General features: G+C 49.9%; 1 protein-coding gene across 3 annotated transcripts in view; it reads left to right on the top strand.

Annotated features, from left to right (window-relative positions):
• TRAP1 (TNF receptor associated protein 1) overlaps nucleotides 1-16,627 on the top strand; it is a 65,650-nt gene that overhangs the window by 41,532 nt on the left and 7,491 nt on the right. For all 3 annotated transcript variants that reach the window (XM_059692951.1, XM_059692952.1, XM_059692950.1), the window contains 8 exons: nucleotides 2,061-2,132; nucleotides 3,967-4,127; nucleotides 5,276-5,385; nucleotides 6,112-6,185; nucleotides 7,086-7,241; nucleotides 8,573-8,693; nucleotides 9,933-10,002; nucleotides 14,437-14,584. In XM_059692951.1, the coding sequence (XP_059548934.1) occupies nucleotides 2,061-2,132; nucleotides 3,967-4,127; nucleotides 5,276-5,385; nucleotides 6,112-6,185; nucleotides 7,086-7,241; nucleotides 8,573-8,693; nucleotides 9,933-10,002; nucleotides 14,437-14,584 (912 nt within the window). The remainder of the gene's footprint in view (nucleotides 1-2,060; nucleotides 2,133-3,966; nucleotides 4,128-5,275; nucleotides 5,386-6,111; nucleotides 6,186-7,085; nucleotides 7,242-8,572; nucleotides 8,694-9,932; nucleotides 10,003-14,436; nucleotides 14,585-16,627) is intronic.

Here is a 16,627-nt window from a genome sequence, read left to right as displayed (position 1 = left end):
TTTTGGTATCTATGCATTTGTTTACATGTCTAAACATTTTTAAACTACATTATTTTTTAAGGTACTCTTCATATTTTTTCATACTTTTATTGACTTTATCTGGGGGTTACATTGGTTAATAAAATTATATAGGTTTCACTGTTAAATTTTTATTGCGCACTCTTCATTTTTGAAAAATTAAATTTATTGGGGTAACATTGGTCAACATGATTATATAGGTTTCAGGTGTGGGTTTCTATGTTACAAGATTTGTATATTGCATCGTTGTTGGGGTTTTTTTTAATCCTCACTTGAGGATATGTTTTTCATTGATTCCAGAGAGAGAGATCAACCGACGTGAGAAAGAAACATTGATTGGTTGCCTCCCGTATGTGCCCTAACCAGGTATTGAACCTGCAACCTGGACATGTGCCCTGACAGGGAATCGAACCCAAGACCCTTCGGTGCATGGGATGATGCTCTAACTAACTGAGCCACACTGGCCAGGGCCTCAACTGTTGTTGTTCATTTGTAAAGCATATTTTCCCATGTACCTATATTCTGTAGTACTATTTTTAATCTTATCCTGCTCTTTGAATTAACAGTCTTGCTTTTGATGAAGCAATACTTTTGGTTGCTGTTGTAACCTTTTGAAAATTTTAAGGTCAAAAAGTTAGAAAGGCAAAGAAGGTTTATCAGGCAGTGTACCGAAGGGGACATTATGATCCCGAAAAAGCTGCTTCAGAACCTGTCATCCAGAGTCATGGTGGAATTTTGGGGTGTGCTTCTATGTGGGGGTGGCAGGATGTGCCTCAGTGGGGCTCTAAGTGGGCATTTTTCTTTAGGCTTCCTGCCTCCACCACGTACACTGGCTCACCTGCTCAGGACTTTGCTGCAGGCGTCTTTTGTGTGCTCTTGTTTACTTATTCTCTCTGGTCTCTATGTGTGTGCTTGTCTTTGTTGTTGTTTTAATAAGATTAATTGAGGTATGATTTGCATATAATAAAATTCACCAGTTCAGTTCATTGATTTTTGACCAGTGTACACTTTCTTTTCTGTGGAGTAGAGCAGGGAGGGGCTACTAAGGACCTTTTTGAGGCGATTAAAACTCATCTAGGGATCACAGGCCATGAAGAAATTAGAGAACAAAGAGGCCATCATTGTTTCCATGTTCATTATTACTAGGTTGCAAAGAAGAATTTTGAAGAAGGGTAAAGCACCAACTTCCAAAGTTAAAAGGGACTTTTCAGGAAATATTCCCAGGTCTTGTGCTCATAAATATTATATTTATGTATCTTTCTGATGTCCAGCTTCTGTCCCCTTGGGGGTCAGATCAGCCCACTTCTCCCCTCCCCCGCCTATGCCCCACCTGTGTGCTGGCCTCACTGTAAGTGGAAGGCCTGTTTGAGGGAAAGGTGCTCTTCAGACACTGGTGGGATAGGAAAGAAGTGGTTTCTGAGAGGGTTCTTCTTAAATTTTTAGTTAACAGATTGACACCTAACTTCAGGCTTGGGTGCAGTCTGTGGCTTGTCTTTATTTTCTTAGGTGGCTTTTGAAAAGCAGACATTTTTAATTTTAATGAAGTCCAGTTTATCACTTTTCTCTAACATGCTTCATGCTTTTAGTGACCTAAGAAATGTCTGTTTCAAAGTTATATTCTCCTATATTTCCCTCTAAAGTGTTACAATCTTAGCTCTTACACTTGGGTCCGTGATCCATTTTTGTGTATGGTGTAAGTAAGGTCAGAGTTGAGATTAATGTTTGCATGTGGCTATGCAGTGTTTTAGCACCATTTGGTTTTCATTTCTCCATGAAATTATCTTGGAACCTTTGTTGAAAATCAAGTGACACTCCGCAGCTCTGTTTCTGGACCGGTTTTCTCTTTGGTATATGAGTCTATTTTCTAGTGAGGTTTTCTCCTGAGGTATGGCTGGTATGACTAGAATTTGTCTTTTCTGATGACCATGTGCCATTTTCTGGGCCCTGCCTGGCAAGTGTAATTGATGCCACTTGTGACTCAGGGCTGTCCATACACCTGCCCAGGTGCCGGCACTCTGGTGCTTAGCGTGTCTCTCTCCTAGGACACTGGCATTGGGATGACACAGGAGGAGTTGGTGTCTAACCTGGGAACAATCGCCAAGTCGGGGTCAAAGGTAAGCCTCTCAGTGCCCCTTCCTTCCTGTCCTTAACAGGCAGCTCCCACTGGAGAGGGAGGTGCCAGCTCGCTCTGAACACCAGCTTCAGTAGGAATATTCTCTGGTGGGAGCTCCGTGTTGGTGCTGTGGAACCCCATGTGACATGACTTCACTGTGTGGTCGGGGACATCTGAGGAAGGTGCTATTATTTTATAGATGAAAAGGCTGAAATAAGTACTTCTGCGTAGTTGGGAATTGACCGGCCCAAGGTTCAGAGCCTGTTGGTCTGAGTCTGGAATGTGCCATTCTGCCTCCTGAAGCTTTTCTCTGACTCATTTCTCAGTGAATGCTTGAGCCGCATAGGCTTGAGGCAAAGAGGGCAGGCACAAGTGAGTGTTCCTCCTCTCAGACAAGGATCACAAGAGTGAATTTGCCTGCAGTGTCTGTAGGCAGGGTGGTCCTTCAGAAACCCTTTGTGGAGACAGGGTGCCCATTGCGGGTGGTTGATTGCTGTGCAACTTGAAGCCTGTGAGGGGAGGCAGGTGTCAGTGGTCAAGGTGTCCTCCTCCAGCAGCTTTTGTGCCAGCCCAAGACAAAGGCTGGTGGCCCTTGGCTGTCTTTGTGCTTCTCCTTGGTGACCAAATGCTTCTTGTTTGTTTTGTGGGCCTAAGTGGTGCCTAAAATGGCACTTAGTGCCAAGTGCTTGAAAATAGTCTACTTACTGGTCCAAAGTGATTTACAGAAATTTCCACTTAAAAAAAAAAAAAATATATATATATATACATACATATATATATATATATATATATATATATATATATATATATATATATATAAATAAACACACACACACATTTTTTTATTGATTTCAGAGAGGAGGGGAGAGGGAGAGGGAGAGGGAGAGAGAGAGAGAAGCATCCATGTTGAGAGAGTCATAGATTGGCTGCCTCCTGCAGGCCCCACACTGGGATCAAGCCTGCAACCTGGGCATGTGCCCTGACCGGGAATCGAACCCTGACCTCCTGGTTCATAGGTTGATGCTCAACCACTGAGCCACACCAGCAGGGCAGAAATTTCCACTTTTAAAAAACTTCTTTATTATAACCTGCCCCCCCCACCCCCCCCATTACATATATTGTATTTCTATCAAGGGAAGTCTGTGCTATCTCACTAGCTACATGTGGCCATTTGGATTGAAATTAAATACAATTTAAAATTTAGTTCCTCATTTGCACTAGTCAAATGAGGTCAGTAGCTACCATATTGGACCATATAAAACATTTACATAATCGCAGAATGTTCAATTGGACAGTATTCATAGCAATGAGTGCATTCATTTTGCTTGATTTTTAATCTTAGGAAATTTGATAACTTGAGTTATAATAGTTAAGTGCCCGGTGGTACGTCATACAAAGCATGTACTTGGTATGTACTCTTTCCCCATGAAGCATGGAATCTAGGAGACATGCAGAAGACACATCTGGGCATGCGTGTCATACCACTTCACCTACTAAACCTCAGAAGCTGCCACTCCCCCCTTTCCTGCAGGAAGGATGTGTGCACTCACTCACCCTGCCCTTCCTCACTCCGGGGGGTGTGGCCCATGGCGACAGGCAGGGTTACAAGCCCTAGCAAGCAGATACAGAACCGGTCCCCTTGCTGCCCAGCTTGGGGTCTTTGGGCAACTCACTTTACTGCTCCGTGGCATTGTTCTCGGGGGGTAAAATGGGTGGTGTGTTTGTCTGGAGGATGAAATGGTATCTTAGCCATTAGAGGGACGCGCATAGGGAGGCGCAGCGTTCGTCCTCTCTTGGGGGTGAAGCCCTCCCCCTGACCAGCCTTTGCCCCACAGGCCTTCCTGGACGCGCTGCAGAACCAGGCAGAGGCCAGCAGCAAGATCATTGGCCAGTTTGGAGTGGGTTTCTACTCCGCTTTCATGGTGGCCGACAGAGTTGAGGTCTATTCCTGCTCAGCCAACCCGGATAGCCCGGGTTACCAGTGGCTTTCAGACGGGTAAGTGACAGCAGCGTCCCTGAGTCATACACAAGGACTGCCCCCTGCCCTGGGACCACCGCAGCTCAGTGTCACCTGAATTCAGCAGAAGCGTTGCCCTTCATTTGGAAAGTTAGACCCCCCTCAGGAAATGCCTGCAGGCCTTTCCGGCCTTTTACAGGGAGCTGACCCTCCTGCTTTCTGATCCCAGTGGCCCCTGGTGTCTGTCTGGGCTCCATGACTGTGCTCTGAGTGTAGACCGTCCCAGGCGAGGCTCCTTGGTTCATGGTTTGGCCATTCTCCTGGTGCCCCCTGGCCCTGGGCAGTGTCCCTGGACATTGTCCTGTGGGAGCCCAGTTTTGATTCCTCCTGACCCTGGAACTTCCACGTTTGACCCACGGGCCTGGCCCTGCTTTCCCGCCAGCACAGGACTCGGGTTTCCCCTCAGAGATGCTGGTTTTGCTCTCCAGTGTGCACTGGGGTTGTGTCTTACAGCTCAGTTAAGTGCATGTTCCAAGACTATCTAGAGACAGTATTTGTGGAAGATGGTGTCTTGGCCGAATGTGAGCACTTGTTTCAGCAGGCCCCAAACTTCCTTCCAAACCCGCTTTCCTGACCGAGTCTTTGTCCACACACACAGCCCTGCTCATCTCCCTGTCACAATTTTGATTTCTGTTTTATTCCAAGAAAGCAGTGCTCAGGGTACACTTGGGCAAGGTAGCAACAAGGCAGCAACTTGTTGGGGGTTTGACCCCTCCTCGTTTTCTCCTAAAACAGTTTCTCTGCTCTTAAGGAGACCCCTGGCTTCTGCTAGAGGCTTAGACATGCAGTTAACAAGGGAGTTAGGGGTGGTCTCCAGGCCTCTGATTGCTCCCAGTGCCTGGCACAGCACCCCGGCCTCTCAGGTGGACATTAAGCTCGAGAGGTTGTGCTCCTGAGACCATGCCCTGGGAGCAGAAGGGCCCCCATCCCACCCTGCAGCAGCCACTGTCCCCGACAGAAAGTTGCCGGTCTGGGGCTCAGCTGGGTAATAAAAGGTGGCACCTGGCCTCCCTTCTGTGTGTCAGCTTGGGCTCTGCTGTGAAAACCCAGGGAGCGTCACTGACCTGCGGGTGGGGTTTGTCGGTAGTAACGTGCGGAACTGGCTCTCTCCCTCTCCTGTGCCTTAGCTCTGGGGTATTTGAAATCGCCGAAGCTTCAGGCGTTAGAACTGGAACCAAAATCATCATCCATCTCAAGTCAGACTGCAGAGAGTTTGCCAGCGAGGCCCGGGTTCGAGGTGAGCGGGAGCCTGGGCCTCTGGACATGTGGGCAGCAGCACCAGTCAGCGCGGCACCTCCTGCTGGCGTGTTTTAGGAGATCCTGTCAGGGTGAGAGTGTGCAGGGAACTCGGGCCGAGCTGGCAGCAGGGGTGTTTCTGGGCGTGGCTGCCTGGGCCCTCCGAGGACACACTCTGAGGACAGACTCCGGCTGATCCCGTGTGGAACCAGGAGGCAAGGTTAGCCTCCTGACTGCTGGCCAAGTCGGGTGCCATTCTCTCTCCTCCCTTCAGGCTGTGTGTGACTTCGGTCACTTGCACAGTCTTTGCATCACTCCCTGTGTTGTCAGCTATCGCTGGCCCTCCCACCTGGCCGGCCTGAGCCCAGGCTTCACTGAGAACCAGAGGGGGTGCTGCTGTGTGTGGTTTTCTCTGTCCACGTCTTACTAAACACTTATCGCAGGTGCCGAGTGCTTTCCAGGTTCCACTGCCAGCTGAGAAAACCGCATTCATGTGACCAAGAAGGCGGCCTGGTCTCATGGCAGCCTGGACCTGGAGGCATCTGGTTCTGGTGTGAGTCCTGCTCAGCGTATGCGGGCAGGATGTGTCCCTGCTGTGTCCTGGCTTCCCACCTGGGCACGGGCCGGCACCGCGTCCCCCAGCCTGCGAGTTACCCCTGCAGCAACTTCCAGAGCTTTTATTTCTAGAAGCTTCCTGTAGTCACTGTTATTCTTTTGTCTCTTCCAGACGTGGTGACAAAATACAGTAACTTCGTCAGTTTCCCCTTGTACCTCAATGGGAAGCGCATCAATACCTTGCAGGTGAGACCCGCAGCTGCTGAAGGGCTCAGGCAGCTATGGAGGCCAGTTGGTACATTTTGGGGCTGGATGGGCAGAAATGGGATAGGATGATGTCAGAATCCCAGGACAAGGTGTTCTTTGTGGAGAGGCGAGATCCATGATGCAGATGAGGTGCTTCCCGCCCCCCGCCCCCTCCCCCCATCCCTGTGCATCACCTGTAACGCACACACCACACATTTCACCCTTACAGTGCGCAGGGCCATGGTTCTTAGTATTCAGAGCCATGCAGCCATCAGCACAGTCAATTCTAGAACATTTCATCCCTCAGAGAAAACCTGTACCCATTAGCAGTCCCTCCCCATCTACCCCCATCCCTGGCAACCACATTCTGCTTTCTGAACTTGCCTGTTCTGGACATTTCATATAAATGGAATCAGTGATGTGGCCTTTCGTGCCTGGCCTCCTGTCATAATGTGTTGAGGTTCACTTGTGTTGTCCTTGTTGGGCTGAGTAATATCCCATCGTTTGGCTGGACTGTTTCTTTACCACTTGCCTGTTGACGCCAAGTGTTGATGTGTGGGCACGTCCAGATCCTGCCTCCTGGTTGGCCCTGCTGGACACACTGCCTGGGAGGAGGGGGTCCTTGTTCTCGGAGCCTTTTGTACGTCTCTCTCTTTGTGGGCCCCCTTACCCACCCATTCTGGGGCACCCTTTCCCTCAGTGCTAGAGTGGGTGGGGCTGGAGGCGGAGGGGCTTGCACCTGAGGCCACCACCCTGGTCTGTCCCAGGAGGCCAGTCCTCGTCTCATCCTGAGGGAGCATCCCTAGCACCAGGTGCCACGCGCTCCACCAGCTCAGCTCCATGCGGTTGTTGGGAGGGACTGTCTTAAACATGACATTCCCCGTTCATGTCCATGTCCAGGCCATCTGGATGATGGACCCCAAGGACGTAGGCCAGTGGCAGCACGAGGAATTCTACCGCTACATCGCGCAGGCCCACGACAAGCCCCGCTACACCCTGCACTACAAGACGGACGCCCCCCTCAATATCCGCAGCATCTTCTATGTGCCGGAGATGGTGAGCACAGCCGCCCGGCCGCCCTCAGCATGCGGGGCTGCAAGTGGCCAGTCTGCAGCTCCCTGAGCGGGGGCATCACCCGCAGCACTTCCTGAGCCGGGACAGTTCAGCACAGACATATCCCCAGAATTTACGTGGCAGCATCAGAGTAAAAGAAAAACCTGTGCCTCTGGGTGGGTGAACACAGAGTTGTAAAGTGAGGGAGTGTTTTATGTGGCGTTTGTTGGGTGGGCTTTTGTAAACGGTGCCTGCAGAGACGGCCCTTGGAGCAGCCTGCAGGCTTCCTCTGGCTCCAGGCAGAGCATTCCGGAGCTCTGCAGGGGGACGGACTCTGTGGGGCTCACACAAGCTGTGCGTTCTCCATCCTTCCGTTTCGCCCTAAGACTCCTGGCTCACGGTAGGTGGTGAAGTCTCTGACAAAGCCTGCCACACAGGAGCCTGCTCAGGGCTTGGACCCAGCTTCCCTGGCTTCATTTGACTGGAGCCCGGGGGCTGCAAGTAGCCCTGTTACCCACTTTGGAAAGAGCTATCCTCCACCCTCATCACTGAGTGTCCTTTGTAGCCCAGCTGCACCAGCATTTCCTGAGCCTTGTTGGTAATGCAGAATCTCGGGTTCTCCAGGACCTCCAGAATCAGTCTCCCTTTTATCAGATCCAATGTGAAGTGTGCAAACTGCAGGGTCAGAGCACTGGGTTAGAGCAGGATTGGCAGACACGCCTGTGGAGGGCCAGACTGCCTGGTCGGGCCTTGCAGTCATGCACACCACAGCGCTCTGCCCCTGGCATGAAAGCACCACACCTGCACCTCAAGGAGCAGGCAGAGTCGTGTCCAGGAAACTAGACACGAATTTATTTTGCATGTATCTCTCACCATGAAATAGCGTCTTTTGTTTTTCCCCCCAACCATTTAAAAATGAAAAAGCCATTCTAGGCTACACAAACCAGGTGATGAGCCAGATTTGATCGATGAGCTGTAGTTTGCTAACCCCCAACCCCTAGCAGGTTTGGTTCTGCTCACGGGACATACTAGTGAGTCTTCCTTTTGTAATATCCTCCAGGGAGAGTGGATTGGGGAAGGCAGCGGCTGCCCAGAGAAGGCCCCCTGAGAGCTGTTGTTGGGGTTCCTCCCTGGGCATTGGAATTCTGAACAGACAGATGTGGGGGGTCTCCTGGCCTAGCTCTGCTTCGGGATCACTGCATGTCCAACCCACAACTCCCAGGCCAGTCCCAGTAGGGCAGGGTGGTTCACAGAGCCGTCATCAGGGCTCCCCATGACCTTGTAGGTTCTGCCCCCGTGTGCAGCTGACACTGCCCTTTCTTCCTTACCCACAGAAACCATCCATGTTTGATGTGAGCCGGGAGCTGAGCTCCAGCATCTCTTTGTACAGCCGCAAAGTCCTCATCCAGACCAAGGCCACTGACATCCTGCCCAAGTGGCTGCGTTTCATTCGAGGTATGGGGCCAGCGCCCTGGGACAGGTGTGGCTCCCTGCCTATGGCCCAGGGTGCTGACTGCGTTAGAAGGAGTTCATCTTTTTTAAAAAATACATATTTTTTATTGATTTCAGAGGAGGGAGAGGGAGAAACATCAGAGATGAGAGAGAATCATTGGTTGCCTCCTGCACACCCCCTACTGGGATTGAGCCTGCAATCTGGGCACGTGCCCCAACCGGGAATCAAACCATGACCTCCTGGTTCATAGGTTGATGCTCAACCACTGAGCCTCACTGGCTGGGCAGAAGGAGCTCATCTCTAATGAGTGTGGTGTCAGGGAAGCAGCCCCAGCTGTGGCTGGGCGAGCCAGATGGGCGTGCTCACAGAGCCTCCTAGGAAGCTGACTGCCCCCAGATACTAGTCTTGGTTGATTTGGGGGAAATGGGGCAGATGGACATGTTTAAATTGAGTTACTTTATTTATTTATTCATTCATTCATTTTTAAGCCTCACCTGAGGATATTTTTTCATTGATTTTTAGAGAAAGTGGAGGAGAGAGGGAAAGACAGAGAGAAATACTGATGTGAGAGAAACACATCGATTGGTTGCCTCCTGCACAGTCCCAACCAGGGCCTAGGCCTGGGAGGAGCCTGCAGTCGAGGTACATGCCCTTGACCAGAATTGAACCCAGGACCCTGCATCTGTGGGCCGATGCTCTATCCACTGAACCAAACCGGCTAGGACTTGAGTTATTTTAGTGTTTAAAGATATTACATGAGTTTTAGATTTAGACATTTACTGACTTGCATTTAAATAGATTGTAGTTTAATAAAAAAAACCCTCAGCATATAAACCTTTGTATTAATCATGGCATAAAAAGATGCAGAATACCCACGACATATTTATGACTTTAAAAGTAAAATCCAGAAGTGGTTTTCAGTGTCAAAGTGAAGCTGAAATGTTAGAAACTTCACTGGCAAAGGCTCCCAGCCTTGCCTGCTTTTCTTCTGGTCACATCGTCCTGACGGAGGCTGTCCGCATAAATTCCAGGACGTCAGGACTTGCAGGGGCCGGGGTGGTGTTGCCCCACTGAGTCTCCTGCCTTTGTCTTTCTTGCCTCTGTCTTACCTTCATGGGGTCTGGCGTCCTGTGGGCTTGGAAGGAGAATGTGGAGGTCTGGTGGGAAGCCAGTGGCCCTTCAGGAGGGCAGGGCAGCGTCTCAGGCCCCACCAGGGTGCTGATGTGCCGTGTCTCTCTAAGGTGTGGTGGACAGTGAGGACATTCCCCTGAACCTCAGCCGGGAGCTCCTCCAGGAAAGCGCTCTAATCAGGTAAGCCCCCGGGGGCAGGCACCGGCTGAGAGGCCCTCACTGGCCCATCTTAGCCGACAGAGGGCCAGGGCGGCTGCAGGGAGCGAGAGCAGAGTGAGGAGCTGTGTTGAGGCTGTGGCTGAGGGACGTGTGCCCAGAATGTGTGCAGATCACGCGTGCTTTGCCTGATGTTTTGCTTCACATTTTTGTAAAAAGGGTGGGAGGACTGACGCGTTGAGGAAAATTATGGCTGTGCAGGGACATGTCCCCTCCCTTAGCCAGCCTCCATTAGCCAATCAGGGTGGCCACAGCTGGGGAGAGTCCAGGTAGGCGGTCTGTGGTGTGGATGAGGCTAAGGATAGCAACAGAGCCAGGAGATCACCTGGCCTTGGTCCCAGAAGGTCACTGATGTTGTGAAGTAGGCGAAGGCCGGCCCTGGACCAGACCCTCTTTTGGAGATGTTGCTCTTGGAATCCCCGTGGGCTGAGGTGGCCGGGTTCTCGTGTCACCATCCTGATTGCGGCAATAGCTACTGTTACTGAGTGTTCATTCTCACCCAGAACCGCAAAAACTGAGTTGCGGAGAGGTCACAGCCGTCACGGAGGGAGCCTGTATTGGAGCCCACACTGTCTGACCGCAGGCATATGCTGTTCCCAGCAGCAGGGCTGGGCTGACCCGAGGCTCAGGCAGGGTGTGTGTCCAGCCACTTGGTTGCTGCTTGTGGTTCTCAAGAGCTGGATTGTCAGTCTGAGGCTCAGGTTGATAAGCAAAGAGTCAGCCTTAAATGATGTGTTTGAAAGAACCATGCCCTTACAGAAAATGTGGAAACATGATACAGAGGAAATTTCCCCCTGTGCCCTTTGAGAGCAAGGTGTCCGCCCGATGCCCCGTCCTCCCCAAATATCTTAGGGTCTATTCCGATGAAAAGCATTCTCCCCTGGCTGCAGGGCAGCTTCCAGCCAGGGAGTTGGCTGGTGCGGCCCCACCGCTGTCTAACCCTCGGACTCATTCACTTGTGCCGCCCTGTTCGAGGGAGTAGTGCAGTCACACGTGCCTTTAATAGTCCCTCTAGCCTCCTCAGGCTGGCCGAGTTCCAGTCTTTCCCTGACTTTTGTGACCAGGGTGCTTCTGAAGGTTTCCGGCCAGTGAGTTTGTGGACTGCCCTTGTGTGGGTCGCAGATGCAGCACTAGCACAAAACGACTGCATCCTGTCAGATGGGGCCTGGCTTTGATTTGTCCTGTTCCTGGCGATTTACAAGTTGACATGATGAAGGGGCCGTGTGCCAGCCTTCTGTGTGAAGTTCCTCTCATTTGTAATTAAAACATCATATTGCAGAGTGGTGTTTTGCAGCTCTGTGAAGAACATGTTGCTTCATCAAATTTTCCATCTATTTATCGATTTTATTTTTTTTTAATATCCATAATTGATTTGTATGAGCTGATTTCCTATTTTACTTAGTAGGTTATAACTTATTAGTGTCTTTATTTATATATATATATATATATATTTTTTTTAAATATATTTTTATTGATTTCAGAGAGGAAGGAAGAGGGAGAGAGAGATAGAAACATCAAGGATGAGAAAGAATCATTGATTGGCTGCCTCCTACACACCCCCCACTGGGGATTGAGCCTGCAACCCGGGCATGTGCCCTTGACCGGAATCAAACCTGGGACCCTTCAGTCCTCAGGCTGATGCTCTATCCACCGAGCCAAACCGGCTAGAGCGTCATTATTTATCTTGATGCCCAAACGGTCCCCAGTTTAGCCAGCGGGAGCCCACGCAGGCCGACTCCTGGCCCTTTGACATGCCCATGGTGCTCTGAGCACTTGCTCACTTCTGGCACAGGATGTTTCGGGTTCACCTTGTGTTTTGCCCACATCATTTCCTAGCCCTGGAATTGCTCATTCCTCCAAGGAGCTGGATTCATTTGAATGGAGAGTGGTATTAAGCCAAGACCTGCGCACTAGGGATGCCATTGCTGTTGGGCATTCACTTCTCCCAGGCCCTCTCAGTAGACAGCTGAGCAGTGAGAGTGTGTGTACTTGTTTGTAATCTGCCTCCATCCTTGTTTCTGCAGCTACTGAGTTCACCCAGCACCACTGGGACTTCCCTGTTTGCTCCCTGTGATGATGAGAAGTCTGCCTCTCATTTTCCTTCCTGTGTTGCCTTTGGCCAGTCCCCCTCCTGGTCTGCCATCACCACTGCCATCCCCTGACATAGCTTTACCCACTTGGGCTCTGACTCCACACAGGGAGCTGCCCACTACCGCCAGTCTGGACACCCTCCTCTGGGGTCCTTGGGCCCGGACACTCCATGCCAGGCTTCCCCTCCCCTCCCCTGTGGGGACAACCTCCTGGTGCTCTCTTCCCTGTCCTAGCTGCTGTGGCCCCCTTGCCACAGGTTCGGGTGCTGCCTGGCCTCATGCCACTCTGTGTCTAAAGAACACACTCATTCAGGACATGAGTAGAAGAGGAAAAGCTTAAATGAATGTTAAACATTACTGCTCCCCTATCCTGGATTATTAAAGAAATACATGGTAATTTCACTTCTTTTAAAGGAAAGGCAAAATATTAGGAAGGGAATAAAAATACCCCTAATTCCACTAAGAATTTTTAAAATGGTTCTTTATTTTTACTTTTTACATCCTATATATTAAAGAGCTAATATGCTAATGGTCATGACGCCCTCACACCATAACGAGCCATCACCAGAAGGCTGTGTGTGCAGCAGGGTGGCGGGCTGCATGCGTGGTGAGGTGTGCGCAGGTGGGTGGGGGCTTGACACTGTGCGCGGTGCAGAGGCGGGACCCCGGGTTCCGGCCTGCCTCTTTGGGCCAATCCATCGAGGCACCCTGGATGGATGGGTGGGGCCTACCTCTTTGGGGCGATCAATCACGGGGCTCCCGCACTGTGAGAGGGCACAGGCCAGGCTGGGGGACACCCCCCCCCCCCACCCAAGTGCACAAATTTCATGCACCAGCCTCTAGTTAAATATAATTGCTTACTAACATTTTAAAATTTCAACTTTATGAGAGGCATAATTGACATATAAAACTGTTTAAAGTGTAAATCATGGTGATTTGATGTATATATATATTGGGAAAGGATTCCAAGTTGCTCATAATTTTATACCATTACATAATGCTGTAGTTAACACCTTGATTCACAAAATCCCAGTTTTGTAATATTGTAGTGTGCACATAGTATATCCAGTTATATAGCCAAGCTATAGTGTATATATTGTATATATAGTATGGATCCTAATTATGTAAAACTATAATGTACAGAAAGTATTATAGTTTGGTTATACATATGTATATACATACACTGTAATTTATTCATATTGGAATTTTTCTTTTTTTAAAATTGATTTCAGAGAGAGGAAGGGAGATTGAAAGAATCATCAGTGATGAGAGAGAATCATTGATTAACTGCCTCCTGCACACTCCACACTGGGGATTGAGCCTGAAACCTTTTAATGCATGGGACAACACCCAACCAACTGAGCAAAACCAGCCAGGGCTAGGATGTGATTTTTTGTTGTTATTGTTAATCCTCACTCAAATATATTTTTTCCATTGATTTTTAGAAATAGTGGAAGGGAGAGGGAGAGAAAGAGAGAGAGAAACATCATTGTGAGAGAGACACATCAATTGGTTATCTCCCGTACATGCCCCAACCAGGGCCAGGGATTGAGTCTGCAACCAAGATGCATGCCCTTGACTGGAATCGAACCCAGGACCCTTCAGTCTGCACGCCAGCGCTCTATCCACTGAGCCAAACCAGCTAGGGCAGGAGGTGATTTTTTTAAAAAAATATTTTTGATTGATTTTTTACAGAGAGGAAGGGAAAGGAATAGAGAGTTGGAAACATCGATGAGAGAGAAACATCGATCAGCTGCCTCCTGCACACCCCCTACTGGGGATGTGCCCGCAACCAAGGTACATGCCCTTGACCGGAATCGAACCTGGGACCTTTCAGTCTGCAGGCTGACGCTCTATTCACTGAGCCAAACCAGTTACGGCAGGAGGTGATTTTTAATGACTGCATTTATCTTTCATTTCAGTCTATTCTCTCCTGTTGACCACTGAGGTTGCTCGTAATTGTATTGTCTTTTATGTGCTACAGTGAAACTCCTGCTCCGTAAGTCTTGGTGATTCATTATATTTCCCAGGGAGCAATCTGGACAGTTGGAACCATCAAGGTTGGGTAGGCTGTTGCTGCCCTCCACAACGGGCTGTCATTCCATGTTCCTGCCTCTAGGGGCACGTCGTCCCACCTGGTGTTTGCCAAGGGTCATCCTTTCTTTTAACATTTTTAAAAATTTGGCCAGAATGGTATGTTGTTTTCACTAATTTGATTATTAGTGGAGCAGAACATTTTTTCATACCTCTGGCTGTTAGTATTTCATAAAAGTTGCTTGTTCATGATACATTCATTTCTGTGCTGTAGGAAACTCCGGGACGTTCTACAACAGAGGCTAATAAAATTCTTCGTTGACCAGAGTAAAAAAGACGCTGAGACATATGCCAAGTTTTTTGAAGATTATGGCTTGTTCATGAGAGAGGGCATTGTGACCACTGCTGAACAGGAGGTCAAGGTAAGGGTCCAGGTTTCTGGGCCTTTCTCTCTGCTGCCTTGGGCTGTGGAGGAAGCTGGTGGAGGCCAGAAACCTGAGCTTCCTAGGACATGACACTGGCATATCCGGGCACCCCAGCTACTGCTGCCCGGGAGCCAGTAAATGCAGCTCAGGAGTGTCCTCGCCTTTGTCCTGTGGGACTAGGCTCATCTCCTCTCCTCTCACCTGAGGCCAGTCCTCTCACCTGAGGCCAGAAGGAAGTAGGTGTGTATTCAGGGGGCTCAGGAGATCACAAAGGCAGGGCCAGGGCCAGGGCCAGGTACTGGTTCACCAGGGCGGTGGAGGCAGGGACATTGTGTCGTCAGGGCATGTTCATCATGTGATGGGTGGAACTTTAACACGGTGCTCCTGGGGCCTCAGTTCAATTCATTGTGCCGCATTACTTATATATGTTATGATTCTTCAATAAACATATTTTGTCCTTTTTTTTTTTTTTTAAATCTTCACCTGAGGATATTTTTATTGATTTGAGAGAGAAAGGAAAGGATAGGGAGAGAGAGAGAGAGAAACATCAATATGAGAGAGAAACATTGATCAGTTGCCTCCTGTACACACCCGGCCAGGGATTAAGCCCGCAGCCTGGGTATGTGCCTGGATCAAACCCAACCACCTTTTGGTGTATGGGATGATGCTCCAACCAACTGAGTCACACCAGCCAGGACTGGTCATTTTTAAACCATTTTTATTTTAAATTTCAGAGAGAGGAAGAGAAAGGGAGATAAAGATAAGAAACATCAATGATGAGAGAGAATCATCAATTGGCTGCCTCCTGCATGCCCCCTACTGGGAATCGAGCCTGCAGCCAGGCATGTACCTTGACTGGGAATCGAACTATGACCTTCTGGCTCATGAGTCGATGCTCAATCACTGAGCCGCACCAGCCAGACAGGGCTGGCAATTTTCGGTGTGATATAATTCACATAGTAAAATTCACCCTGTTAAAGTGGATAATTTAGTTACACTTGGTACGTTCACAAGGTTGTGTAAACATCACTGATCTATCATTCCAGAACATTTTCATCCCCAGTAAGCAGTCAGTCCAGTGTCGAGGTTTCATCTTTTGCTCTAGAACAGTAGCAAGGATGGAGGGCTCCCAAGGGGGTTGTTCTTCATTCCCTAGGGGAGGGTGGGACTGGAGTGCCGCTGGGCAGTCTGAGGTTCCCACTCTGCTTTCTCCCTGAGCCCTCCTCCCTCCTGCCTGGGCCTGGTTAACAGCAGCTGGGTGGTCACTGCATGCCAGTGGCTTTTCTGAGGGCTCGATAAATACTCTCAGTGTATTCGTGTTTGTTAATGGGGACCCTAATGTGTACATAAGCACAGGCTTAGCGTCTGAATTAGAGCATGACTCCCAGTGGGTTTCCACATCCTTGTTTGACATCTTTTTTCTGCTTTCTGTCCACCTTCCCTCTCCGTCACGTCTCTTTCATCGGGCCCAGCCCTCTGTGCCCTCCCTCGCTCTTCAGTGTCCCCAGTACTTGTCTTTGCTGTGCTTGTCAGCGTGTCAGTGGTGTAGAGAAGGCAGAGTTTATGTCTCAGGTCACATCCAGGCTGATGGCATCAGGGATCCAGGCCCCCAGCTTGTTGCTGCTCCTCTGTCCTTACCAGGCAGCTCCCACCAGGAATCAAGATGTCTCCAGCAGTCACATTGCATTTCAGCCGACAGGAAGGAGAAGGACTAGTCACCTGGTTGGAGGAAGGCGGGGAAGTGTGGACTTTATACCGATGTCCACATGCCCACTGTGACTGGGGACGAAGGGAGGACGTTGGGTCCAGGAGCAGTCTCTGCCATGGGGACAGTCTGGCCACTCCTGGGGTGCACACAGCTTGCCCAAAAGCCCCTCTCTGTGAGGCCCTGTGCCATCTGAGTTCCGTGGAAGGTGCTCTCTGAGGTTCCCTGAACCTTTGATATGGGGACTACCAGACCTGACTAGAAGCCATCCCTGGGCCAGGCTTCTGTGGGAGCTGCCCCAGCTGCAGAACACAGGGGGCCCACCAGTCGGGGGT

Source organism: Myotis daubentonii, chromosome 4, assembly GCF_963259705.1.
Source record: "Myotis daubentonii chromosome 4, mMyoDau2.1, whole genome shotgun sequence".
NCBI classification, from domain to species: domain Eukaryota; kingdom Metazoa; phylum Chordata; class Mammalia; order Chiroptera; family Vespertilionidae; genus Myotis; species Myotis daubentonii.
The sequence above is the reverse complement of the archived record's forward strand: the minus strand, read 5'-3'. Positions and strand labels throughout refer to the sequence as shown.